The 26,293-nt window shown below is 45.7% G+C and overlaps 1 protein-coding gene across 4 annotated transcripts in view; it reads right to left on the bottom strand.

The window, feature by feature from the left end:
• Window positions 1-26,293, bottom strand: part of arhgap46a (Rho GTPase activating protein 46a) — a 32,609-nt gene that overhangs the window by 4,620 nt on the left and 1,696 nt on the right. The window contains exons 2-6 of one of the 4 annotated variants that reach the window (XM_041960514.1): window positions 15,780-16,286; window positions 5,914-7,345; window positions 2,920-3,586; window positions 2,568-2,660; window positions 277-350 (exon numbers count right to left, since the gene is read on the bottom strand). In XM_041960514.1, coding sequence (XP_041816448.1) covers window positions 277-350; window positions 2,568-2,660; window positions 2,920-3,586; window positions 5,914-7,345; window positions 15,780-16,286 — 2,773 coding nt within the window. Of the gene's footprint in view, window positions 1-276; window positions 351-2,567; window positions 2,661-2,919; window positions 3,587-5,913; window positions 7,346-8,345; window positions 8,471-11,927; window positions 12,020-15,779; window positions 16,287-26,293 lie in introns of those variants that run through there. The other 3 variants (XM_041960522.1, XM_041960530.1, XM_041960538.1) reach the window with 3 other exon arrangements.

Raw genomic sequence — 26,293 nt, 5'->3', positions numbered from 1 at the left:
TGTAATGATCCAAACAGGTGATTTTGGAGAATTCAACAACTTTCCCAGTCTTTTGTTGCCCCTGTGCCAACTTGTTTGAAATGTGTTGCTGCATCAAATTCAGAATAAGCAGATATTTACAAAAATCAATTAAGTTGATGAGGTCAAACATTCAATACATTGTCACTGTGCTGCTTTCGATTGAATTTGTGTAAAAAAGGATTTACACAGCATCCCATTTTTTAGGAATGGGAGTTGTAAAGCTTAAATCTTCTTTTTTCTATTCTGCTATCTTACCTTTTTGCCTCCAGTGATCGCCACCTTCTGCAGCTTCCGATGGCAGAACTTGGCATATGTGCTTATAGGCAGACCTGCATGTTGACAGAAAAGCCAAATTCAAGACTGAGAAACAATGACACCAAACTCCACAATAGACAATATGTAAACCTTTGTTATGAGTAAAACCTTTAAGCACTAGTCATTAGTGAACACACAGAATAATAAATGATTTAAATTCTTTCCCACAAACAGGACAAACTGTGTTTTTTTCCCACAGATGTCAAATTGTGTTTGAGAGGCAGGCAGTGGTAATTGGAGAGGCATGTTGACGGTGTGATTCTGGCATATGGGGATTAGAGCAGGCCCGGCTAAACTGTCAGGCTGAGGGAAGATTTACTGCTGTTGAACAAAAGCTTTGGAGACAGGATCCGGCCTACGCATCCAACGTTCAGGTGATTCATCACTGTACACAGACATGAAGGGCTCCGAAGAAAATGAGAAACACAGAAGCTCCTGTCTGCTACCTGCCATAAGTAGCTAGTGTAGGGCCCAGATCTATTTCGGAAGTGAACTGCATGAGAGCAACAACACTGTTTTCTGTGGTGGGACGTACTTCAAGAGACATAAGTAAAAGAAGAACCTGATCTGTGCCCAAAAAGTTAGAGATTCCGTACACTTTTACTTCTCCAACAAAAAGCCAAGAGAAAATCTTGATTGTTGGGTCATCGTGTGCACTCACAAACATAAATCCTCCCCCTCTGTCATTGCTGTGGTAGCGTTTACAGCAAACATTGAGCTCTCATGGGGTCTATTCCGCTTCCCAGAATCTCCACTGTATCAGCTACCCGAACTAGGGCCAGATGGACAAAGCCACTGATGGGATGTTTAAAACGTAACAAACACTTTCCAGCATGTTCCCTGCAGTCAAAGCCCGAAGATTTATGGCAAACAGGTGATCCCCATGCAAGATCACAACTGATGCTAATCTGACCGAGTTCTACTATAATTATGGCTAATTAGAGAGATCATACCAATAATTTGCCCCTGATCTTGGCAAAGACGGACTATTTTTCCCAAGGCTTCCTACATAGAGGCTGTTCACTTGCTCGAAGAAAAGCAAGAGGGCAGAGCGCTGCAGCGAGAAAGGGTTTAAACGGTACTGGTGGTCTATATTTACATCAGGTTTGATGGCATGAAAACAACAACAACCAGGCAACCAAAGCCCAGGAGAAATGCAAGCTCATTAGGAGCCTGAGTGTGCTGTACCAGGCTGAGAACGGCATGACAGCTGTCTCCACATGGGCCGAAGCAAAATTCGACAACAAAAACACAGAGTCATTAAAGGACGTTGAGGAGACAACTTCAGCCTCATCTTGGTTATTGTTTATGAGACAAATCTGCGCTAATCCAAGTGTTGGCTCAATGTAATGCACTCCTGGGCCCAAAGCCTGTTTCCAAGCTCAGACCAGGCCAGCTCTGGCCTGACAAGAGGCCTCTAGTTCCACATGAGACTCCTACTCCTGCTGCTTGCAGCTGCTCATTGCTCTGTTCAGACACAATGTAAGTGTTCCAGCTCCTCCATCCATCAGGCAAACAGCAGCTCTCATTATGCTGTTTTTGTCTCTCCTTGGCTTTCATCAAGATTCCTCTATCTAAAAGGGCTTCAGAGCTAGAGTCAAAAATGTTCAGCAGGCTTTCTCTTTGACCTCTTAGTCAGTTGGAGTTTTTCCAGCACAAAGCACTGAGTCTGAGTCACTGAAGCACAATGTGTGAGGCCACTGCTGTGGTGTCTGCAGCGAAATGATTGGGTTCCTCTCTGCTGACATCATCATCAGAGCCGGCACTGTGGGTTGCTCTAATGAGGGCGCGTGCCGATGAGTAGGTATCCCCTTAAATGGGTGTCTGACATGCAACTGGCAGGGGAGACCGCTAATATGATTCACAGTGTGGTCCATTGTGTGTGTACAGAACTTTCTGAAATTCTCATCCTACAGATTTTTTCCAGCTGAACTTTCTGTAAAACCCATTCATTGTGTCTGCAAGTACATCAGCATGTACTCATCTGACAAACTGCACGGCACTAAATTTTCCATCCCAGTCACAGTGGTCACTCTACTGGGAGTGATATGTTTAATTTGTAATGGCTCGTACTGCTCAGATTAAAGTAGAAAAAACATCTCTGGGACTCCCTCCCCTAACTACCGTGCTCTGTCAAACAGATAAGCTTGTGCAAATAGGAAATACTGAGGACGCAGTGTTCTTAAAGTGATATTTTGGACATAAGAGCAAGTAATCGAACAAAATTTTACCTTCTTCCTCCTCTGTATTCTGTTTCCGCTTCTTTCTCGACTTTGAATTCTTCTTCATCTTAAGATCCTGCTGTTCCAATATGAAGTGAGTCACTATGAAACAGAAGATATCAAAGGTCAAATTTCTGACGGTCAGTTAGATAAACACAAGGCTGACAGTCAGGCTGCTGCGCTTATTGAAAACAATACTGTCCTTTCCATCATGATAACTACATTAAAATAAAATTTCACAGGAAAACAGAAAGAAGAAAATGCTAATTTAATTCTGAAAAGTGAGATCTCGCTGGCCTGCATAACAAATGCTGACGATTAGACAACACAGGGAGGTACAAAAGAAAGAAAGGTGACCCACCCTGTTGCTCAGTCTGAGACTCACATTTCTTGTCGCTGGTGGGCTCCGTGTGTCTCTGGATGTAGCCCTCCAGGTAGCAGCGGAACTTGGGCGAGGGGGCAAAGAATGCCAAGCTGACAGCCATCAGCTCCCAGCCTGCCGCCAAGCTTCTGGGGCTGGCATTGCCTGTAGTCTGTCTCACCAGCTGCACGTACAGCTCATCCCGCAGCCCTGGCATGTCCCAGCATTTGGTGACGATGAGCAGGGCACAGTGGCGGCGGTCCAGACGCGAAGGCCTGTCTCCCATGTAGGCCTGCACCAGTTTGAACATCTCGCAGGCCTCTTTCCTAACGGCACGGTTGCTGGTGACTAGCATGGGCTTTTTGATGGATCCGCGGTTCCACGACAGCATGTTGGCGATGGAGACACGGCGACGGAACAGGCCTTGCGTGTGCATGTTGAGGTGCTTGCTGGCCCAGTCCTCCATGCCCATGGTGGGAGGTGGGGGCTGCCGCAGGGTGGCGTAGGAGAGCTGGTAGGAGGATCCTCGCGCTCTTTCTCCTGCCCCATCACCTCCCTCTCTGTTGTCATGGTTGGCAGGGCGATGGGGACCCAGGGAAGCCGTCCGCCCATCCACCATGCCTTTCTTCCTGCTCTCCAACTGAGCTTGCAGCTCTAGGGTGCCCACCTGCAGGGGGACAAGAGGTGGACATGAGACAGAGAAGAATAATTACAGAGAGGTGGAGGGAGGGTAAAGGCAGAGACAGGGGGCTGCAACCATGCAGTGGAGGTACAAACTGTGTGTGCAGCTGCAGAGTCTTCACTTTGTCACAGTAGCAGCTGGGCTGCCTTCCGCCTAACGTGCTCTGTTCTGCAGTGCTGGGGCTTAAGGGGGAATTGCTGCAAGATTGCCACATTAATTTCCTAAAGCCAGAAAAGAATTGTACTGGGAAAGAAATCTCCCCAAATCCTTATGAACCCTGGCCCCAGGAGCAGATGATCAGATAGTGGCATAACACTCCTTACCCCTGCTCCTTCCTACACTAGGTTCACCTACCCTGCAAAACTGAAGCTATGCACGACACAAGACCTCTCTGTGATCCCTGCAGTGAAGTTCATGACTTTAAGGAGCACCTCACGTCCCTTAATAGAAAAGCCAATAACCCAGACATGCTCTGCAAACAGCCAGGAACAACATGAAATCTGAGCCAGAATCAAAGCTCAAACTTACTGATAGAACAGAAAACGGATTGACATGTCTTTTCAACGAGACCCCGATGTAATATGGAGTTGACGAGTGCCAGACAAGCTGGACTTTAGATTTTGGTATCTCAATCAAATGGAGCAGATCTGAGGTTCAGCTTTGGCAGAGAGTCTACACAGTCGTACAGAGTTGATGTTTTTTTTTTTTTTAATGGGTGACAGAGGTCAACTCCAGAAGATCAAATTCAACAGAGCACGTGTTTAACTGGGGAATGGGACATATGCTGTACAACTCTTTGAGTAAATTACACTGTTTTACAGATATCTTACAGATGGACATGCACAGGACAGTTTAGTCCTACTATGGGCAGAGACACAAGAGTGAAAGAGTGGAAAATGCTCTAAACTTATAAAAACATGAATTATTCATGGTCTTTGTGAAATAGTCAGAGTTTCAGTGCATCAAGTTAGTTCAAAGGTGCAAAGCTGCAAGAACAAAATGTTCAAATATGGAAACGAAGAGCTGCTCATACATAGCAAGCCATAATCTGAGAATGTGTGTGAGTAATATAACAGCAGGTCTGAAGAACATTCCAGGACAGACTTAGGGGCCCGCTCAGTGCTGCTTGGCTGTTGTCTAACATGCTAAAGCTACAGTGGTACCAATAAGCCTCGGTACCAGCCTGCCTCCCCTTCCTCCTCCTTATCTCCCTGCCAAGAAATGGCCATATGGGTCACAGCGGCCCTCCTTCCTGACCAAGGGAAACCATGTCCTGAATCTCCCTGGTCTGGCATGGGCTCAGATGCCCAAGCATAGAGCTGGCATATGAGTATACAGTACCTGCAGTGCAGGGCAGATGGACGGTGGTAAGATGATGACAGGTAATGCCAGAACTGTGCCCAGCCTGCCTACTGTTTAATGTCCTGGGGACATTTCTGCACTAAAGATTGGAATGTAAGAGGCATTACTCACAAAATGCTCCCTGTTTTTTTTTCAAAGAGACAGATTAACCTTACTGTTTTCATCCCAGAGCTCCCTGTTGAATTAAACATTCATTATTAGTTGCATAGGGGCTGTGGGACCGCTTCTGAAGACAGCACTGTAATGTATAGAGGTACGGGGTGTGATTCTGTTGCAAGAGGGGATTTGGAGATTAGAAGTAGCCAATCTTGGAACTGGCTGCACATGCTGCTGCTTACATAACTGTTTTGAGAAGCCAAATTGTTTTTTCATCTTCAACTTTTGAACATCATCTCGGTTTCTCCACATATGTCTCTTTTCTTTTAGTGCACTGCAAAGTCAAAATACAACCAAATCTGCTGTGTTGTCTTGGGGTTTAAAAATCTGATCTGCCCCAATAGTCAAGAGGAATATTTCTGCTCAGTCTAACAATCTGTTCATTCTTCCACTTACAGCTCTCTGAGGACTCGACACACTAAACAATACAGCAGCTATACAGGAGCAGCTAAAAATTCCCGTAATACGCAGATGCTTTTATTCACGCATGACTCAGCCTCATTTGACACAGTGAGACTGAATTCTTCTCTAATCTGATAGTGAATCTGGAGAGCCATCAGTACTCGGAGCATTTCCAGACCAAACAAAACTGAATCCAAGCAAACCTGCTGAGGTAAACAGACCACACAATAACACAGACAGAGCTGAGCTCTTAATCAGACAGGAAAGTATCATAATATTGGATTACTTCAGATATATTCTCTTACAATCTCTGTTTTGTTATTAACAACAATTTAACTTCTCGCTATTTGCCTCAAACACACACTGACATTAACATAATAATAGGGGGTTACCTGGGAGGGCGGTCCTGGGGTCTCTGGTGAGGACAGGCTAGCCTGGCTATTCACACTCATCTCCAAGGTATCCACTTTTTCATAGGTCCTTTTTTGCCTCCCTGGTATCTCCAAAGGGGTCAGTGCAGGGTTGCTATGGTTACCTGCCCTACTCAGTGACCGGGGGGTGAGGTCCTCTCGTGATGCGCACCTGCCTGCTGACCCGCCTCCCCCTCCTCCATACCACCTGAGTGAGTCTGCAGGGGAGCGCGTCCGAGGTACGACTACCCGCTCCCCCATCTCCGGGTCCAGCCCCGCTCTCACCTCCCTCATGGTGTTCGAACGACTCACCACCTCTCTCATCTCAGCCATCAGCCGCTCATTGAGGGCGCACAGCTCCCCGCTGCTGCCTACAGAGCCTGGCCTGCCTCCTGCACCGCCACCGGCTCCCACTCTCCTCCTGGTCTTTCTTCTCAGGCTTGGTGATGGGCCAGTGGAGTAACCAGAGTCTTGATAGTTTGCTATGGCCTGGGGGGTTGATGAGGGGAAGTCCTGTGAGGCCTGGCTGCTCTGCCTGCTGTGTCTTGCCTCCATGGCACGTTGGACAGTGGCCTCAAGGACCCGCCAGCTTTGCTTCTTGTCCAGTGTACTTGGGCCTGGGGTCCCTGGCTCTCTGTCCCTCAACTGGCCCCGAACCTGGGGCAAAGAGTGGGCCTGGGGCTGCGGATGTGGCTGGGTCAAGACAGGATCCTGCCTGGAGGTAGGGGAAGGGGTACGTGTGGGTACAGGGGAGCCAGATAGGAGCCCCTGTTTGGGGTCCACGTTGACCATGTGCTTGATGCACTCCAGACCAGCTGGGCTGTAATCAGAGGCAGAGGGATTCCTCCTGTGCCTGGATCCTGAATGAGATGATCCAGGGTGCTGGAGCTGTCTGGGCTTTTGAAGGCTATGGGTAGGTGTCAAGCGAGACAGAGGTTGTCCGTTGTACAGGTGTGCCCCCTCGACCTCCATGTCTATTGGGGGTTCATCATATATGGGATAGTCTGAAACTGGCTCGTCATAGATTGGGGCAGTACAACCATAATGGGGGGAGATGGGACGTGGTGTGCTGGTCTGTGACCTGTGAAGGAGTGGACTGGGATGGCTACTGTCTGATGACACCAAACAGAAGCTGCCATTGCTGGCCTTTCTAAGGTGATGGGCCTGACGTGTGTCGGCTGCCATTTTGCCAGAGGGGGCAGTTTTATAACCCTGGGAAGAACTTGTGTGCCCGCCTTGGGCCTTGTTGCTAGAGGGGTGCAAGGTGAAGGTGTTGGCTTTGCTGTGTGTGCTGTGCTGGAGGTGCTGCTGCTGCTGCAAGGCTGGGCTGGGCTGGCTGCGACTCATGCTGTTCACCTTCACCAACATGGCTGCCTTAGAACCAGGTGCAGGCTGCCATTTTTGAGAAGCATCCCTGATAGAGAGAATACATAAGTAGAATGAGATGTGGTCAAAGCAACAGGTATGCATGAAATCTAAACAAACAGCCAAAAATCAACTGACAGTATCATTAATGTACTATCATCACATACAATCACAGACAGGCATGAAGCCATTTGCTATATTTCACCTATTATAAAAGAAACCCAAAGCTGACAGAGTTGGGAAAATCAGCCGCAATCCACACATTCTTCTCCAAATATTTCACTGACCTCCAAACTCTTCACTCCATTTTTAGTATGGCAGTCAAAATAGCCTTGTCAAACCCATGAGACAGTAACTCCAGTCTGTGTTATGCCTAAAAATACTGAGTGATTGAACATAATAGATCTCACTAAAACACAGTTTCTCCTAACATGGTCTGGTGAATTTATATGGGGAAATATATGATAATATATAAAATTATTGATATATAATATTATTATATATAATAGTTGCTAGTAGTAGTTGGTCTATGAAGTAGCTAATGTTGGTTTCTTTTACATATGACTATCACATGGCATCTCAATCACTGAACATGTGGACATTAAACCAGCAGGCCACATGAAACGAGGCTGATCTGAGAGAAGTCAGGATTGCAGTAGCTCACAGCTGAGAAGATCTTCACTTGGGTCCAAAGGTTAATTCTTCTCCTTTTGGATGAGCGACTATGCTAACTTCAAACCCAATGGCCCATAGCTAATCCCAGCAACATAAAACAATCTGCCATCAATCTGGTCACACTGCCCTGGTCTGCTGCCCTCCACTCTGCTGTCACCTCATAAACTTCAGGATTTATCATTCCTCAACTGATCAAAAACTTGCCCCCTTAAACCAGTGAGTGTATTTAAATCGGGAATTATTACACATACACACGGACACGGTCAGCGGCTGGCCTGAGAAAGACACATGTGACGCAGTACAGAATATACAAGCTCGCTTTTTTTAGAGGCCAAACAGGTAAGTAAGTCTGAAGACAGGCAGAGGAGACTTACCTTCGTGCCCTCTCTCTACTTAACATTCAGTGGGGTAAATAATTCGATCAAAGCTGATCACCTTCTGTCCTCGTAAATCCACACATAAACACAGATCAGCGTAAAGCCAGAGCAAGTGTTCAAAGGCTTCCTATTTCCAAGAGCACTCAGTTGAGAGTTGGGCTGCAACGGCAGTAAGAGGACGCAGAGGGAGGAGAGAAAGAGGCGGAGTGACCCCCCTCTCCTCCCCACATCGCTTTGGAACAATGCTGAAACAATTCCCCTGAGGTCTTCAAGCCAACGGCAAACTTCCTTTAGGCCTCCTCGCTACAGCCCGGCATTCTCTCTCTCTTTCAGGACACTGTGCCACCGCCCCCCCGCCCCCGTCTATAGAGTGAGTCACACCACCTCAGCGGTTTGAATGTAAACAGGCTCTCATCTTCAAACGGTCCCACAGATTTGCCATCCAGGCAGGGCCTATAAACAGCTGGGTCTCAGCCACCTGGCACAGCTCCAGGACAGCCTGCCACAACCACTGTTGTTGGGAATGCTCCAAAGCCCCCGCCTCACTGAGACCAATGAAGAAAGTTTACTGCCTAAATAACACACACACACACACACACACACACACACACACACACACACGCTCTGATGGATGGGATTCACCCCAAACCACCGCTGTTCAGTTGTTACAAGCAAGTGTGAGTGTGTATTGTTATCTGGGCTGGAGAGGGGGATGATAGGTGACAGCTGTAAACATGAGAAGCCACTGTTTGTACTCTTTGAAACAGTGTATGTTTTCTCACTCTGGTCCTGTCAAGCAGGAGGAGGTGATACAACTGCTACAAAATCATTCCCACCTCAGCAGCTGACTGTTTAGCACTGGTTTGCTACGGCAGGAACAGCTCACACATGACACATCAAGGATTTTCTTATAACTGGAAGGGGAAATAACACAGTGGACCTCACACATACAACCACAATAATCAAATCCCCCTTCCATTATCCAAAAACAAATCGAACACACATACAACAATATCTGGGGGTTCATGTGATGGCAGATTGTAAAAAACATGAATCTGTCTTCTATGTTTTTGGGGGGTGGTTGACGTGCTTTATGAGGACTGATCCTGAGACAGTAGTGACCACCACTTCCTGTCTGAGGTCCTCTGGAGGGTTGGAGAGAGGGCTTCCCCATATTTAACACAAACAGGAAATGCCTAATGTAATGTTCACACACTGCGCCTAGGGCGGAAGGACAGGCTAAATCTTAATAATACAGAGGTTATACACAGCTTTACAAAATGTTTTACTTAACTCATGAGAAATTCTTTGGATCCAAGTAGGCCCTAATATGCTTCATCTTCATGTGCAAAAAAACACCACACAGTATATGCTGAAAATACGTTGTCCTTCTATACAATTCCTTCCCGTTCACACAAACACTAATCATACCCTTATGTTGAATTCAGTAGCAACATCAAACAGCCAAAACTGAACACATTCATATGCCTGGGGAGAGCAAGTCCAGCTCACAGTGCTAGGACAGAGGGATTTTGTCAGGCGTTGTCTCTGTTGTCTGTCTACCATTGTCACAGTCAGGGTCAGCAAAGGTCTAGCATGTTCACCCACTCTTGCACTGGCACATTATGTTGGATGACAGCAGGGAATTCTGTGCGATGATCATCTCGATCACATGGGAGCCAGGAGGAAACTCCTGACAGTAAGGCAGTGTCTTCGATATCTATCCAAAGCCTCTAATCCCATTACACAGCTAGAACAACACTCGCATATCAGTAAACCCTAGGTCAAGCAAATAAAGTATGATTACAAACCCTGAACCAAAAGAGAGACAAAGACAGTACAATTGTGAGAAAATAAAAACCGCCCCAGAGTGGGGAGAGGATTGGTGGAAAGGGGCTGGGGGGAAAGAGCCAGAGAAACAAGAGAGGAGGGTGTGAGCATGTGTAAATGAGACGGGGTGGGGATTAGTCGTGGGAGAGTGCAGCAAGGGAATGAGCGGGAAGGCTGGCATTCCTCAGGGCTCATTCAGGGGCCTCTGTGGCAGTGTGGGGAGCCTCACACAATGCATGGCTGTGCCATCGCCACGGAGACGCCTCCCTAAACGGCAGCTAGTCGGGGGGGCAGACAGAGGATGTGGAAGAGGCAGAACCTGAAAGAGCCATCTTCAACGTCCCGACTTAGTCAGGCTCTTACGCAACCCTCAACAGGCCTGGACTTTATTCTAACCATAATGAAAGTTGTTTAGAAAGGGTGTGTTGCCTGTTAGTAGCCTGCTTGTCAGGTGTTTGTTGAATGTTAGCTGCAGGTAGGGATTACGCATAGCAATTTATTACTGAGGTCAAAAGAGACATGATAATTATCACTGGGAGTAAAAAAATCTTTTCTTAATCTCTTGCTGTTTGCAAAGAGATAATCTCCATTTCAACAATTTCAAACCCCTTCATTCAGCGCCTGGTGATAGCATGTGAGCCCTGTAGGAAGACAGAGAAATGTAAGATAAAATGAAGTTAGAGGCCCTTTGGAAACCAGCGGGGTAATCTGACTGGCCTCTGGGGCAGCAAATCAACTTAACGGTCAGCAAATTTCAATTAGTCTCAGCAGCTCTGATGTCTCATACCCACAAACACAGTCTCAGATACCTCTGTCACTGTTCTGATTACTGCTGTGGTCAGGTCGTCTCCATAACCAGCTAAATATACTATAGGGACCCTGCTGTCAGCAGATGTTCCGTCTCTCCTATCTTTCCTGCCTGGAATAACTGCTGTTGGAAAAGCCATCAGCTGAGTCACCTTTGCGGATAGGGATATGGATTTGGAAGTTCTTAAATACATCCCCTGGGAATAGTGGGGTCTGAAAAACAGGGGTTATTATTAACATTGGCTGAACAGGAAGAGGAAATGAGGTCACACAGGCCAAGCTTCTGCTACACAAACACCTCAGAGCACAAACCAAAGAGACCACTGCGATCTGTGTATGGGAAGGAAATTGAAAAGACAAAGAGGATTCTCAGAGGACAATGTCATATCCACGTTGCCAACGTTCAAAGCTCCTTTTCCTACTCCCTTTTGAACAATCTGTCATAAAACTATCAAACAGAAGCATAAAATAGCAATTTGGGCTTGAGGCAAAACTGGTAGCTCCTAAGATCCTGTCAGACACCTTCAGAGAGGCAGCTGTCCTGCAACAGCTGAACTGACGCACCTCCCTCCTCTGAGCCAAGATGTCTACCAGTTGTGCATGTTTGTGGCTCCCTCAGCCCGACCCTATGAGGAGTACTGGGCTGGGCCAGAGGACAGGCCGGATCATTTCGAAGAGACAGGATGAGGCCAAACCCAACTGGATTCCAGAGAGACCCGCCTCTGGAATTTGAAAGTGTATCAACTCTTTCTGTGAGGGTAGATCCCATTATGGCAGACATGCTGTTTAAACTTATTTAAAACTGGATCCTTTTAACACACACAGACACAGACACACGCACGCACAGGTACACACAAAAAACCTCTTCATACCAGTCTCAAAGATATGACCAAGGACACAAAACAGACAGAAAAATAACAATTTAGGAATAAACAATAATACCCTATTAGAAATAGATGAGAGTGGAAATCCTGTAAGCACTCTGAAAAATACCATCTCTGCATGCTGCAAGTCAGCTGAGGCAGTCAGAGCAGCATGCCTGAGGCCAGTTCACATGTGGTGCCATTGGTTCCTCATGAAAACCCTTGAGATCTTCGACCACACCACAGCACCAGAGCGAGACGTTAACTGTATAAGCAGTGTTTCAATGGTATCTAAAATAAAACAAAGGAGGTTTTGGACATACTGCTTCAGTGAGACACATAAAACTGTAGCTCTGTAATCTAGTTCTGAGAATGGCATAAACTTTGCATTTATGAGGAAGACAGAGTGAAATGTGGAACGTGTGGAGAAACAGCGCACAGATAAAAACGAAATAGGGATATTGTCACTGCTAAGCAGACCAAAGGACTCTGGCACATGACAGGATCACAAGTTCAAAGCGTAACTTTTTTGCAAAGAAAAAAAAACCTACTTCATTATTATAGGCAGACTTAAAACACCATCTGGAAGAAACCGAAAAATGAGCTTACCACACCAGGAGTGTAGAGATAAAAACAAGTCGTTCCAGCGTGTGTAAAAATGCTGTGGCTACATCCTCAAGAGAGGCGGGAGATGAAAAGCATGAGAGGGTTGTTCTCTCGCAGTTAACATGCAGGCAATGTGTGACTCATTAAAAACGTAAAAACTTTATCTAACCCATAAGACGCCCCCTCGTTTCCTAAATAAACCCACTGGTGATTTCTCCTACATGACTCACAGCCAGACCGTCACAAGCGTATGAGGGGAAGTTTGTTTTGTTTTGGCTTTTTTATACTTTTGCTTTTGTGCACATGGTTTATGCAAAACAATCGTTCAAAAACTTCCCCTGAAAAAAACCCTGTATAGAAACTGAAATAGAAATTAAAATGAAATGTTTCCAGTTCTGCTTTTCAGTTGGTTGTGTCATAAGACACTTGTCACCTTTGAGGGAGGTCTCTACATTTGTGCTTTAGTTTCCATAAAGTACATCAGGCTAAAATTAAACCAAGCATTCCTTTAACTGAACTTGTTGCACACTCATATGAAGCCAGCTATCTTGTCTCGTCTTTAATGTGTAGATGCTGATTCAACTTTGGTATAAGTGCATGCGAATAAACACTGAAACAACCCAGACAGAGTTGAGCTCGCTTGATATACCCAACTGTGGAAGCAGGATCTTTTTATAGGAATCCAAAGCCAGTGAACAATCAGGAAAGATGAGTTCTAAGTGTCTAATGTCAGTGTGACTGCCTTAGATTGAATGTTGTTGCACCACTATATCATTACAGGGCTAAATGAGAGGGCACACACAAGCCATTTGGTGTTCTCCATTCAGCATACCTAGACTTCCTGCTTAGAGAAAGCTGTCAGTTGACTGGGGGGGGCAACTGGGTTTAAGTGAGGACCTTTGTTCCTGTTAGTGGTCCATTATACGCCCCAGACCAGCCCATAAGACAAAAGAGTTCTGTGACCCTGATGTGAACCACATTGGGTCACTTATGGGTTGTCTTACACCATGCTGTCATGTGTCCTCAGCAGACTCAACAGCCACTGAACCCCGGCAGGTCTCCCGTAACTTGAAAGCTCAGTGGAGAGGAGCCCACACACAATGATAACAGGCATACACACAGATCACACACACATTCTATGGTGAAATCCCATACAGATGTTATCTGGTTGATGGCAACAACGCATAGACACACTCATGCATTGAAAGGTGGGTGAAATTCAATACAGGTGTTATAACTTAGTTGATCTGTAACACCTTTAGGTTCTACATCATCGAAAGAGATCAGTTTGCTTCAGTTTCCTGTGCCCATGACCACATGGCTGACATGTTTACCCCTTGAGACCACGGTACTTCCCTGATGAGCTCCGCAGGCTCAAAGTACCCAGAAATTTCCAGGACATGTGATAAGACTTGGCCAATGAGTAACAGATTTGGCACTCAAGCCGACATCATAAATGCACTTAAATGCCTACACTTGCTATAAGCGGGAACAAATACAAAGACATGAGCTTTACACAGAGAGGGAGAGAGTGAGAGAAAGGAAGCAGCATCAACCAACCAGTGGTTAGAATAACACACAGGGTGTGTTTTGTGGAAACTTTGGAAACTCTTCTATCTATTATGAACAGATTTATTAATAGGTCATAACAAAGGGGAACTGGCGTTGGAAGAACTGGGATTGTCCCATCTCCACAAAGAACAGCATTGTTTTTCAAAGGTCATAAGTTAATAACATTTCATTTCTGCTGAAATTTCACAAAGAAAAAAACGAAGAAAAAAAAGAACATGTGAAGACATGCCTAAAATAGCTGAGAGCTTCAAAACCAAACATTGACGAATGTTAAACAATGAAATACGCAACTACTCCGCAGAACTAAAATACTTATGACCGGAGGTGGCATGATCAAAAAAGGGACGAGGATTATGCTCTCATGAAAACTCCTAACACTCCGGGTGGCACAGAACAATTAGCTAACCTCAAACCACTGTGACCCTTCCAACTCTTCATTTAAACTTTCTCCCTTGCTCTTACCCATTGATCCTTGTCATTATCAATAAGGCGGGCCTAACTGAAGACAAGCATGTCGCCGAGTTTGTTTATATCCATTTTGAGCTTTCACATTCCACCCTCTCTGTGCATTTTGTGGTGGTTTCTAATTACCTGCTAAGAGATGGAGGTAGGTTAGCATGTGAAGGGCCATATGGCTAAGTAGGGTAGCAAGCCTCTGTGTGCTAAAGACTCCTCAGCCTTCCTCTGAGGAACACAGCTGGCCATTGTTGTAAGAGGAGACAGAAAAGGTTCTGGGAAAGGTTGAATCACTGGGGCAAAGTGGGATGGTGTGGGGAGTTTTAACACTCCCCACACACACCAAAGCCAGTGTAACAAGGTCTCCAGCAGTGTCATTCAACAGCCATGGCTGACCAATTAGTTCCCCCTCCACCTTTACATCATCCCAAAGGATTGGAGGGTCAGAGGAGAGACCTCCTAATGGCCAAGGTGAGGTACAAGAAGAGACCAGAGGAACCGGAGAACCAGAGTCACCACAGCAAAGCCTCTGAAAACCAGCAGGGTTCGCCTTGTTTATAGGCAGCTGGAATGTACTGGTTCTGCTTGTTATTAACCACAGACAACACTCTCTCACATGCCTCTCATGCATGCACATTTGAGCTCTCATCCATAAGAGGCGTTACAGTCTTTGACGGCCTGGGGCCTAGATTTGTTTAAGGAAAATAAAATGAGCATTGGAGCAGAGTGGAGCAGGGTGGCGGTGGTGGTGAGCACACATAGGGACACTAAGACGACCACGCTGGCCCTGTGCCAGGGGAAACAGAGGTGGCACGTCTGGAATCTGGCTTGGAGGGAAGAGACGGTGGTTTGGACAAGGCCACAACGCCAAGCACATGATGGGGTCTCTGAATGAGTTACTGTTATGGACCGTTCTGCACCAACAACCCTAGCGTGAGGGGGGTGGGGATGTCGTGCTCTGTAATGTACCCCATTTGGTAGTGATTTACTGAAATAGCTGAGCACGGTTCACAGCCAATAGTATGGAAACATACGGACATATGGAATGTTCAGATAAGTGAGAATGAAAATAAAAAAGCAGTTTGGGTCCAGTCTGAATGGTCAAAAGTCAAAATAATCCTGCAAGTTCTCATAGCAGAAACATTTGAAAGTCATTACGACTCACTAAACCACATGCTGTGATGACTATCACATTTCCCCACTTTTCTCCTGGTAATATGATCCACTAATGATTAAGCACAAATCCCTTTGCAGACTTACTGTAGAGGCTACTGAAGGTTTGGTCAGGCTTACGTACCTTTGTGGGTCTTTACTGCCATCTGTGCTGTGTTCGGTGCTGCTTCCATCTCCCTGCAATCTGCTGTCCACTGCTGGGTCTAGCTCGGGGTTGGCAGCCTCTTCATTGGTGTCAAGAACTCTGGGGACAGGGCTCTCTCCATCCTGCTCGGGCAGAGGAGTGCGGCGCCCCTGGCTCCCTACACTGCCGATACTCCCAGTGGTCCCATGGTGGTGCCTGTCCACGCTCCCTCCAGCTCGCTTGGCCTCACTGCATCGCCTCATGGCCTGGAGCTGGGAGAGGGGCACTATATCGGCTCCCTGAGGTCGATGCCAGACTGTGCGCCTCCCAGTAGAGTTGTAGTAGTAAAAGCGGCCACTGTGGTGGTCAAACAGCTCCCACCACTGGTTACCGTCTGCCTGGCGGACAGGAACGCCTGAAGGGGGATCCCAGCCGCACTCACCAGTGGTCAAGTTCACATACATATGCTCATGGGAGCGTGGCTCCACGATCTCCACCCAGTCAGAGCTGAATGAGAAGAAACAAGACAAAGGGTAAAGTGTAATTTACAGCTAAAAAATGGCAACAGATTATTCAGCAACAGGATACGATGATTCACTCGAGGCCATGGTCACGCCTGAGTTCTAATCAACTCGACAAGCAGTAAACAACTCACACTGTTTGACAGACTGAGAGGCCCAAAAATGCCCACTTGCCCATATGGAGAGAGTGTCAATGTTTGCGTCCCCTACATGTATCCATCTGCAAGCGTGTGTGTGTGAGCAATGATGTAATCTCTTTGGTAGGCAATGGAGCAGCAGGAGCGATGGCGTGTATGTGTGTTTCCTGAATAAGGAGACAGGTGGACACACTCAGTGAGACAGCAGGCATGGAGTCAGCAGGGCCCGAAGAGAACCAGACGCTCTGAGTGCCACTAACGCAAAAACCACCGAGCTCAACTACAATCACAGAGTGACAACAGCCAGCTCAGCACAATACCCACAGACAACAAAAAAGAGACGGTGGAGAGGGGCGGTGCAAAAAAAAAGGCAGAGAGAGAAAAAGATAGAAAGACAACCTAGTTTGCAGAAAAGTACACATACAAAGGGCACAGATAAGGGGGACAACCAATTACACACAATTAGACCATGAACTGAATTTCAGAGATATTATAGGACACTCTATCTGTGTTAAATGAAGCATGCGGCATACTGGAACTGAATGATATCGCCCCATATTACGGGTATGTGCTGTAGCTTTCTAAATAAAATCAGGGTCAATAAGTATAACAAATAAGCGAGGACTGCAGTTTGCTGCTGCTATATATCCAGGTCATGCTACCCTTTAGCAGGGCTCCACTATGTCTCCTTTGATCTAGTTCCCTAATGCAGGCCAGCAAATCCATGTGAGAACAGGAACAGTGCAAACCCGCCAGCGAGAGTCCCTTCCTAAGTTTCAGACACAGTAGATGTCTAGAGCAGAGCCAGAGGAAGGACTCACAGCGCTCCCTTCTAGTCTGTTGTAATGACCACTTGAGGGTCCTGGCATGGGTAGGTAATTTCTCTTCAGTATCCTACCCAACTCTAGCCTAGTAGCTTTGAGAGAGAAGTGCCAGTGGGGAGGAATTAGTGTCACAACAATCCACCATAGGATTGGATCTTTTCCCAGCTTTCTTAGGACAGAAAAGCTTTTCTTCTCCCCCTGTCACGGTTGTTTATGGTACGAGCCTGCTATCCAAGCTACCTGTGATGATCAAAAGGGGCACGAAGCTTAGCACGGATAAAAGTGCCTACAATGTCCACCAAATACCCACATTCGTTCCTCCTGTCCCGGCCAAGTCAAGCCTGTGTGCGCCCCCCCGGCCTCAGAAATAGACACAGAGCAGTGCGGTGCCAGTCAGGTCTGCCAGGGTTACAATGTCACCATGAACAACAGCTGTCCCTTTAACTGCAAAGCCCTGAGTAACTTTGACATACCTGTTCATCAAAGTATCAATCTATATTTCCTTTATGTGCTGCCAGCACCAGCCCCACGCTCTCCATAGGTCAATTTAACAGCCAGTTAACATAGAAAGGGCATGGAGAGGATATAGGAGCCTTGCACATACTGTCTACCCATGTGTCCCTGCGCTCTATGCTGGGAAGCCATCTGTCCAATCCCTCACATCAGGCAAGCAGCCCAGACCTCAGTAGATCTGTGGTCAACCAAAGAAGATCTTGGTCGGCTGAAATTCTACCAACACTGCAACCAGTCGATTGGGGGATACAAATTGGTCTTTTATTACTGTTATTTCTTGAATTGTTTGCCGGTAAATAAATTAATTTAAAATTGCGCAACTTTGGCTCTGATGATGCCACCTCTCTCTGTCTCTAGTCACTATTCTGTAGTCTTGTTCAATGTCCCACCCACAACACTATGTGATTGGTTACATGTCACAAGTAATATCCTATCAACACTGAAGGTTACTGTACCAGAGACAGACAAGGAGGAACCTATGTGCAGACTGGAGCCGCTCCACTAAGGGACCGGAGCTGTGTCTTAATCCAACGGATTAAGAAGCACTTTTCTCCTTATAAACGCAACACTGACGATTGTCAAACCAATGAAATTGGTCAAGGGTATATCAAAGAACCGACCAACCAGAAGAAGTCAGCACTGACCATCATGGTTTTAACATTCATGTGTTTTTATACTGTATTTTTAACAAACCTGGAATGACAGAAGAGGAAAGGGGAAATTTAGGATATGTATATATGTGTATAAGTGTCAAAAAATGTTTGCATACATGTGTTTGTTTGTGTTGCAGGGGTTTGAATCAATATATTAGAGTAGTGTTTACAGACAGCCTTTTTACAAAGAGAGATCCCACAACGAGGCCCAACTATTAGAAGATGACTTAAAAAGTGATTAGATCCGCAACACTTAATGAGCAGGCAGCCTTGCAAATAATGGGGCATTGAAAGCAGAGGCCAAAGAGTCAACACCACCCCACACATACCACAACCTTCTTCCTTTCACGGCTCCCAGCTTCCAAAAGGGGCCTTCCCACACTAAGAAACTGATCTCTCCATGCTGCATTCCATGTTACTCAGCCGTGTTTGTCGTCACTCTCCGTACATGCAGTGTTTGTATCTGATTCAAAATAAACCAATCCCTTATGAACACAGAGTGAAAGAAAGCAAAGGCTGTATGTCCCTCTCTGAGCATTTTTGAGATCTCAAAAATCCACTGTAGTGATGACAATGGGGAAACCAGCACAGAATTTAACTTGCCAGACAGTGTCCTGAACACCCCAACAGGAAACCAGGGTTTGAGGGTCAACTGTGGAGGCCATGGCTGACGGGTTTAGCAGCACGGGGTGTAGTTGTTGCATAAGGACTGTTCCCTCTGGGTAAATAAACAGCAGTGAGAGCTGAGAGCTGGCCTGCTGGGCTCTGTTGACACGACCAGATAAGCAGGAAGACAGACCTGAGTTCAGGTTCTGAAATTCCTGGAACGTCAGTTTTGGGAGCACTCAAACAACATGAGAGATGTCCATTACATGAGTTTGTCCAATACAAAGGGACTTGTCTTTTGCAGGATTTACTAGGGCTGAAGTCAACACACTGATTTTCCTAGATTTTAAAATGAAAATGAAATGAAAACAGATTTATTTCCACCATAATGTCCTTCATTCTCAAAATTATATACAAATAATTCCGAAGTGGACAAACTAAAATTCAGGAGAGCTCCACCCTAGTTGCTAGAGGTATCTGGCGAAAAGACAGCTGTGATACCACGTATATGAACTTCAGCCTACTCAGCTTTAGGATCACTGACATGAGAAGAAGGCATAAGAGTATAGTGCAGGACTCAGAACAACCGAGGCGGTCTGTCTCATGCTGCAAATGTGCATAAATGGTTTGGAATGCAGTCTGCACCAGCTCAGTGGAGGCTAACTCCAACAGAAATGTTTTATATTGAACTAAAATTAACTTAGCACACACACAGTCTAGTGTGAAGGACACAGCACCTGATTTACCTCTGGGGAATCTCAGTCTAATTGAAGCAGACGTGTTTGCCAGAGACCTGTGTTACAGGTCTGAGTGGTCCTGTACCAGCACTTGACTGCCTTTAGTAAACATGTGAACATAGAGTTGAGGCACAGTTGGATTTTAAAGAGTCCACCAGAAATGTGTTCACAATTAAGAACTTTCAGTTGACATTTGTGTCAGTCTGTGTCAAAAAACTGTCCACCGCTTTGAAAGGGTTGGAAATTTAAGTATGAAATCCAATGTCTTTGTTATTCTCGTGTGAAGTAAAACACTCTCTTCCCTCCCATGGCACACATGATCTTTGTCTCCCGTCTGGCACAAGGAGATGCTTCAGTCGCCTTTAGTTCTTCCACAGTCACTAAAAATAAAGCTTGTCAAATTGTAAAAAAAAATCTCTGCAGACAGAGCTTACCACTGAGACCAAAGACGTGCACACAAGCGCACCTTCTTAACCATCATGTTACTCCCAGTTCCAATGTGCCAGAGGTCTCCTTCTGAAGGAGAAATACTTCATCTATCATCCACAATTTACAGTCAGCTCCAAAAATAACTAGAACTGAGAGCGGTTTCCCAGCGTGAGGGAAACAACAGAATATAGCTCATGGAATCTGCCCCATTGTTCGAAGCCAACGCCAAAGTGTAAATGGCACTTTTCCCAGCAGCGGTAAACATAGAGGACTGGACAATACATTCACTAGAAATAGGGCAACAAGCAGCCTTGTGTCATTGTCCAGCTTTAGATTTGAAACAAACTCAAATACCACTGTGGTTGTTGATTTCATCCAAAAGATAAACAACACAGAGAGATTTTGTTTTGTTTTCTCTGTGTAGCATAGAGTTTTGACCAAACTATGGCAGCAGTGTTTCATCTGATAATCTAGTAATGGTTGAACTGCAGCTTTATGCTTCAGTGCCATTGTGGCATTACTGATGGACAGATAGGACGCTTTCAGAAACAGAGCCAGATGGGGGGGATTACTGCATTCATTTGTCCATAAACTTAAGGTGAGATAACAGACAAAACCAAGGAGCCAGCTCCCATTTACCAGTTAGGACTCTTGTAAGGTAACCTCTAACCTTTTCCAACAACAGACTATTCTGAGCTGTCGCTTGTGACTGTCCCTTGTGGACCAGTGCAGGCTGAGTTCTCGCACAGGCCTGCCATTCATCTCGGAAACCTTAGCGCTCTGTTCATCAGGCACAGTAACAAGTGCCAAGGTCCACCCTGGCTGGTACATTTACAGATGCACTATTTCCTGTTTATGCACACAAAAGCTTCTTTCTCCTCAGATACCAGTCTTAAAATAAGCCACTGCTCAGGGAAGAGGAAGGAATTCAAACTTAGCGGTACAGGTAGAAAACTGCTAAAAATGTAGCAACAACGACAAACCACAGGTAATTTGCACTCACAAAGCAAGCAGGGGCCTGTCCCTCAATATAATACGAAGAGCAATCTGCCAAAAGCAGACTTCTGTTTGATTATGTATAAACCATGTACAAAGTCTATTCAGCAGCGCTGCTAGGCAACCTGCTTATCTAAATATTGTAAAACAAGAGCACTGACATGGACCGACCACTGAGTGCCTGGCAGCAGTTCCAGTAGCTGCGACTAACGAAGAGCGTAATCGTGAGCCTGGCATGTTGAGTGCTGTGGCCACAGTCCCGTTTACTGGAGTGAAGAGGGCAGCAGCTCTAGCATGTGTGACCCCATCAGCAGCAGTGCAAGACATGACTGCACTAAAACAGATGGAGAGGCCCATTAAAAAAAAAAGATATATAAATATATGTTTTACCGCATTTCCTCCTAAATGTTTCCATTGCCATTAGTTTTTGTTGAAAGTGACAAAGACATGAATCAGGTTTGAGAGAGGCTAATCTCGTCCTTACCAAAAGTGTAATTCAGCCTTTGCTAAGGCATATGTTTGTTTCATGGAAGTCTCCACTGAACCAAATGTTGCTGGTCCAAACAGAGCTGGGACATGGTGTATGTGGGTCATCACTGGGCAGTGTGAGCAGGGCTCCTACGCTCCACCCATGTGTCCAGAACAATCAGAGGGAGAGGGGAGAGTGCACATGTTTCAGATGACAGAAAAAAAGCCCACCTGTCACACACACACATTCTTTGGCCCTTTTGTTTAACACCTCCCGTTCCTGCCCTGTCACCAGGGTTGGATGTCAATAAAACCAAAGGCACAATTGGCCCTGTGTGTGCACGTTTGTGTGTGTGTGTCTTGCATTTAATTTAACAACAAACAAACCGGCATGAAGACTGCTGAGTCTGTTATGGGGTAATGGACTTCTGAGAGGCAACCTGGCATTCATCCCCACAGACACCCTCATAAAGTTAATGGGTTAGGATGCTGTATATTTATCTTGTTCTCTGACTTTAACAGTAATGTGCTTTGTAAACCAGACCCACAAGGCTGCACACTGCTCAACTTGTTTACTCTTTACTCCTTGTTAAAATGTCTACAAGTTTATTTAGCATTCAATAGGCTCTAGGCTAATGTTAAATACTCTGTTAAATGTCATCTTCAGCAGGTTATTATTTTCATCTGTTTATCTGCATGTATTGTGGGGGTGCTTTACCAAAGGCTATCCATCTTTTGTACAGCCCCTGAGGAGTTTAAATGATGGAATGGGTGTGAAAAAGCAATGGACAAGAACTTGGGATGATCAATGAGACCTTGAATGGATGACCGTATGCACGTCTGTCCTGGGACTTTGAAAAAGCCTACTTACTTAACAGACCATATCAACAAAAAAAAATGAGAATGAAAAAATGCAAGACAAATTTGAAAAAACAGGATTATATCTCAGTCTTGGCCTCTCATTAACACCACTCCACCGTTTTCCTTTACCAAAAACTGAGCTTTTGAACAATTGTTGTCGAATGAACAACTATACATACAGTTAGCAGCGGGCTCCAGTTGTATGGTGGGCAGGTAAAATGGACCTTTTTGAAAACACTAACATGTGACTGTCAATTGCTTGTCTAAATGATTGAAACACGCCAGCTTTGCAGTAATTAAAAAAGTTAAACATCTCTCCCCAGTAACTTTTGTGTGAGCTTTTTTTTATGTGTGCGTTTCTACTTAGCCAATCACACAACAGCTTTCTCGTGGACATATATTGTGTTTGTGTTGTCAGACAACTTGGAAGGATGAAATAGTGAATTGATTAAAGTTCATTACACTGAGATTGTGTGATTGTATATGCTTAAAGATAATCATTTAGCACAGAGAGAGTGGGAGCTGACAGAAAGGAGCATTCCTCTTTGATTTCTGCATTTTAATGTCGATAGAAAACAGTAGTGGATAGATAGTGTGAACAGATAGTGTGAACATATGAATGTTTTCCCACTGAACCACATTAAAGGGGACATGACCTCAAACACAGTCATACCTTTTCTCTCCATTTCACCCCTCCTCCCACCGCTCAGTAGCAGTTGTCAGTGTCTATTCCTCACTCATCGTGTGCTGACATTGGCAAACAAGTTTGGAGGTCGTTTTTCACTGCAAGACACACCAGGCATGACAGAGCCTGCCTCGTGTGAGCTGACCCATGCACCAGGGCAGCAGGTTGCCAAGCAGGGGAAGAGAGGTAAAGCAGTTTAAGACCAAACAGCTGGGCATCCACATGCCTGGCACAGAGAACAAGGCTAGGATGGGAGGATGAACAGAGGGGGAGACTCCTGAGCTCACTCTGTCACCTGATTCACCTCCAAAAGGCCTGCACAGATAAGACACTAACAAGCTGTTAATACTGGCTGTGACGGTTCTGTTATGACAGTGCTGATCTGAAAAAACAGTTAAGACACTGTACAGTGCAGTGATGTGCCACCCTGATACACTGGAGTTTGTCTCTTGTTGCAGTAACACGGGTGAAGAAAATTCACAAGCACATTAAACACCAATGAGGGAAAGACTGCCTCTCTGCCAATTTCGATAACTGTAACGCAGGAACTCTACAGCAAGGAAATGACATCTTCACTCAATGAAAATGAGTAAATATACTTCCAATGAAGATCTTGTCTAGTATTACCAGAGAACAGCGTGATTGGCAGCTCTGATTCACTAGAGTGTCTGCTCACACCTAAAACCGCAAGAACCAGATGGTCTGGTTTGGTCTGTGTGCTATATGCTAGGCTTATACGAATGTGTGCCATTGTTGGACATGAATTCCATTTTAAAACCCTGTACTCAGTCTTCAGCACAACAAAGGAGACCAGACAAGCACATGAACATACTGATCTGACTAAGAAGTCAGAAAAATGTTCCTTTTTGCTGCAGTCGCCAACAGTTTCTTCTTATACACAAGTCTGTGGGATCTCTGGCAATAAAAAAAAATGGTTACCTCGTTGACCAGAGTGTCCTATAATGACTCATGGTCATATGCATTACAAAGCCTGTGAAATGCACCCCATTCTGAAGCCTGTGATGCTACAGAACAATACAGACCATTGTCAGATCAACAGGCAGACTTCATTCAACGAGAACTCTCTGTGTTGCCTCCAAAAAGGGGAGCCCAGCCAATCACAGCCGCGACGGGGGAGGAGCTTGGGACACGTATTTGAGGTCTGGGGTGACCTCCTTCAACAGCTGCCCTAATCCAGAACTAGAGACAGTTTCCCTTCTCCAATGGCACTGGATTAGACTGGATCTCACAAGGTCGTTCAGCCACCTTCGGCAAGGCGGTCTTTCCCATGCTGCTTTCCAACTAGTGATTTTACACGGCCTAAGTGAATTAATTCCATGAAGCTGCCAAAGTTCAAGCCCACTGCATCAAACCGATTCTTCATGAGATGTGAGATAATAGTGCCTACCTCGCCACCGGTTCCAGGAGAACATTTTTGTGTTGGCAGTCTTGAATGTTACTTCAGATACGCTCGCTGTAATCCGCCTACAAACTAACCACAGAGAAGCAGCGCTCTGTGATTTCTGTATAGAGAGTATTGTCTTGTCCCGCCATCCTCCCTTCTCCCACGAATGCAGCAGCTTTCAGGAGAAATGCTGGGAACTTCCGGTCCCCTTACTGCTCTGCTAAACAGCCCCTGTCTGTCTGAGACACTACTCAGCAGCAGGGTCAACAAATTCCCTTTTATAGGGGTAAGCCTGACCAAACTGAAGTCCCTGTCCCTCCTAAAATCCACCCCTTTCCTTAGTGAGGAGGACATGGGGGTTTTCCAGGTCAGATAAGACTCTGGACGAGAATGAACATGTGCAGGAGAGGCTGAGGACAGGATCAGGGTGTTTACCACATACAGGCCGGCCTTTCTGTCCAGTACACCAGCTGTCAGAGCCACAACAATGGGGTCACTTGTCCAAACAGGAGAAATGAATGAACCTATTAGGATGTAATTGTGTTTCATAAACCTTTAGATTCATTGTCCAAACGTTATCCTGTCTGATCATTCAGGGTCATACATGTGATAAATGAAGACAAGTTCTGCACGGCCTTTTAAAAATAAACTGAAGCATTCAGTCTCTGCCATCTGCGTGCTGCCAAAATAACATTTTCTATTAGTTTCTGACCTGCCTGCCTACCACCAGGAGCAGTTTGTAACTTCATTTTGAGCTGAACCACACCATCCCCCCGAATCCTCCCCTGCTGACATGACAAACGAGGCCAGAGACTAATCCCAGGGCAGAGTTACAGGGTGAGTGGGGGGTCAGTGGCTGGCCGAGGAGCCACACAGGAAAGAAACGTCCGGATTGTCCTCCAGAGGAAGTGAAGGTGCAGACGGCAGGCCCACCAGGCATAGACGAGTAGAGCAGCCTGGTGAAGATGTTAGCGCTAGGTCTGCACGGGCCCGAGGGTAGGAGTGGGGTGGATTATGATAAAGAGGCCATAAGTGGGGATCAACAGTGCACGGACAGATGAATAGTTTTAAATAATGACAGAGTTTTAGGTTGTGATAAAGGAAGACAACTGTGATGCTGGATTTCAGGGATGAAACCTTTTCTTTTTTAAGTCAACTTTTAGCATGCCTCACCCCTTTCTGTTTCTGTGTGTAGTGATTGTGTTTTATGTGCTTTACTACGTTTGTGTAGATCTTGTCCAGGCTGTTGACTATGACAGCTCTCTACCATTTTGTTCAACTCTTTTGAAGCAGATAACTCAGTCATCCTTACAGCTCATCTGAACATATGACCATCCCACAAGTTATTATCCCATGTAATGCTAGTGAGTGATGATCAGCACTCTAAGCATCAGGTTCAATCTCGTGTGGGCCGGGGAAGCTAACTCAGCCGATAATCCCTGCAGAGGAAAGGTTTGAAATGTCAGCAGTTGTACAGGTACAGATAAATGTGTTTGGGCAAATCACCTTAGCCTCACTACAGTGTCACTGTAGCACGCCACAGAGAATCAGTCAGCTAAAAAGTGTGTGGGGGGTGTTAAGAGCACAGATACACAGGGATGTGACCAGGATTACAGGGCAGAAAGCAGGAAAGAAGAAGATGAAAGCTGGAAAATATCATCTGAAGCTTTATGTATAAA

Source organism: Chelmon rostratus, chromosome 2 (genome assembly GCF_017976325.1).
Source record: "Chelmon rostratus isolate fCheRos1 chromosome 2, fCheRos1.pri, whole genome shotgun sequence".
Lineage (NCBI taxonomy): Eukaryota > Metazoa > Chordata > Actinopteri > Chaetodontiformes > Chaetodontidae > Chelmon > Chelmon rostratus.
Note: the sequence above shows the minus strand (reverse complement) of the source record. Positions and strands in the feature narration are given on the sequence as shown.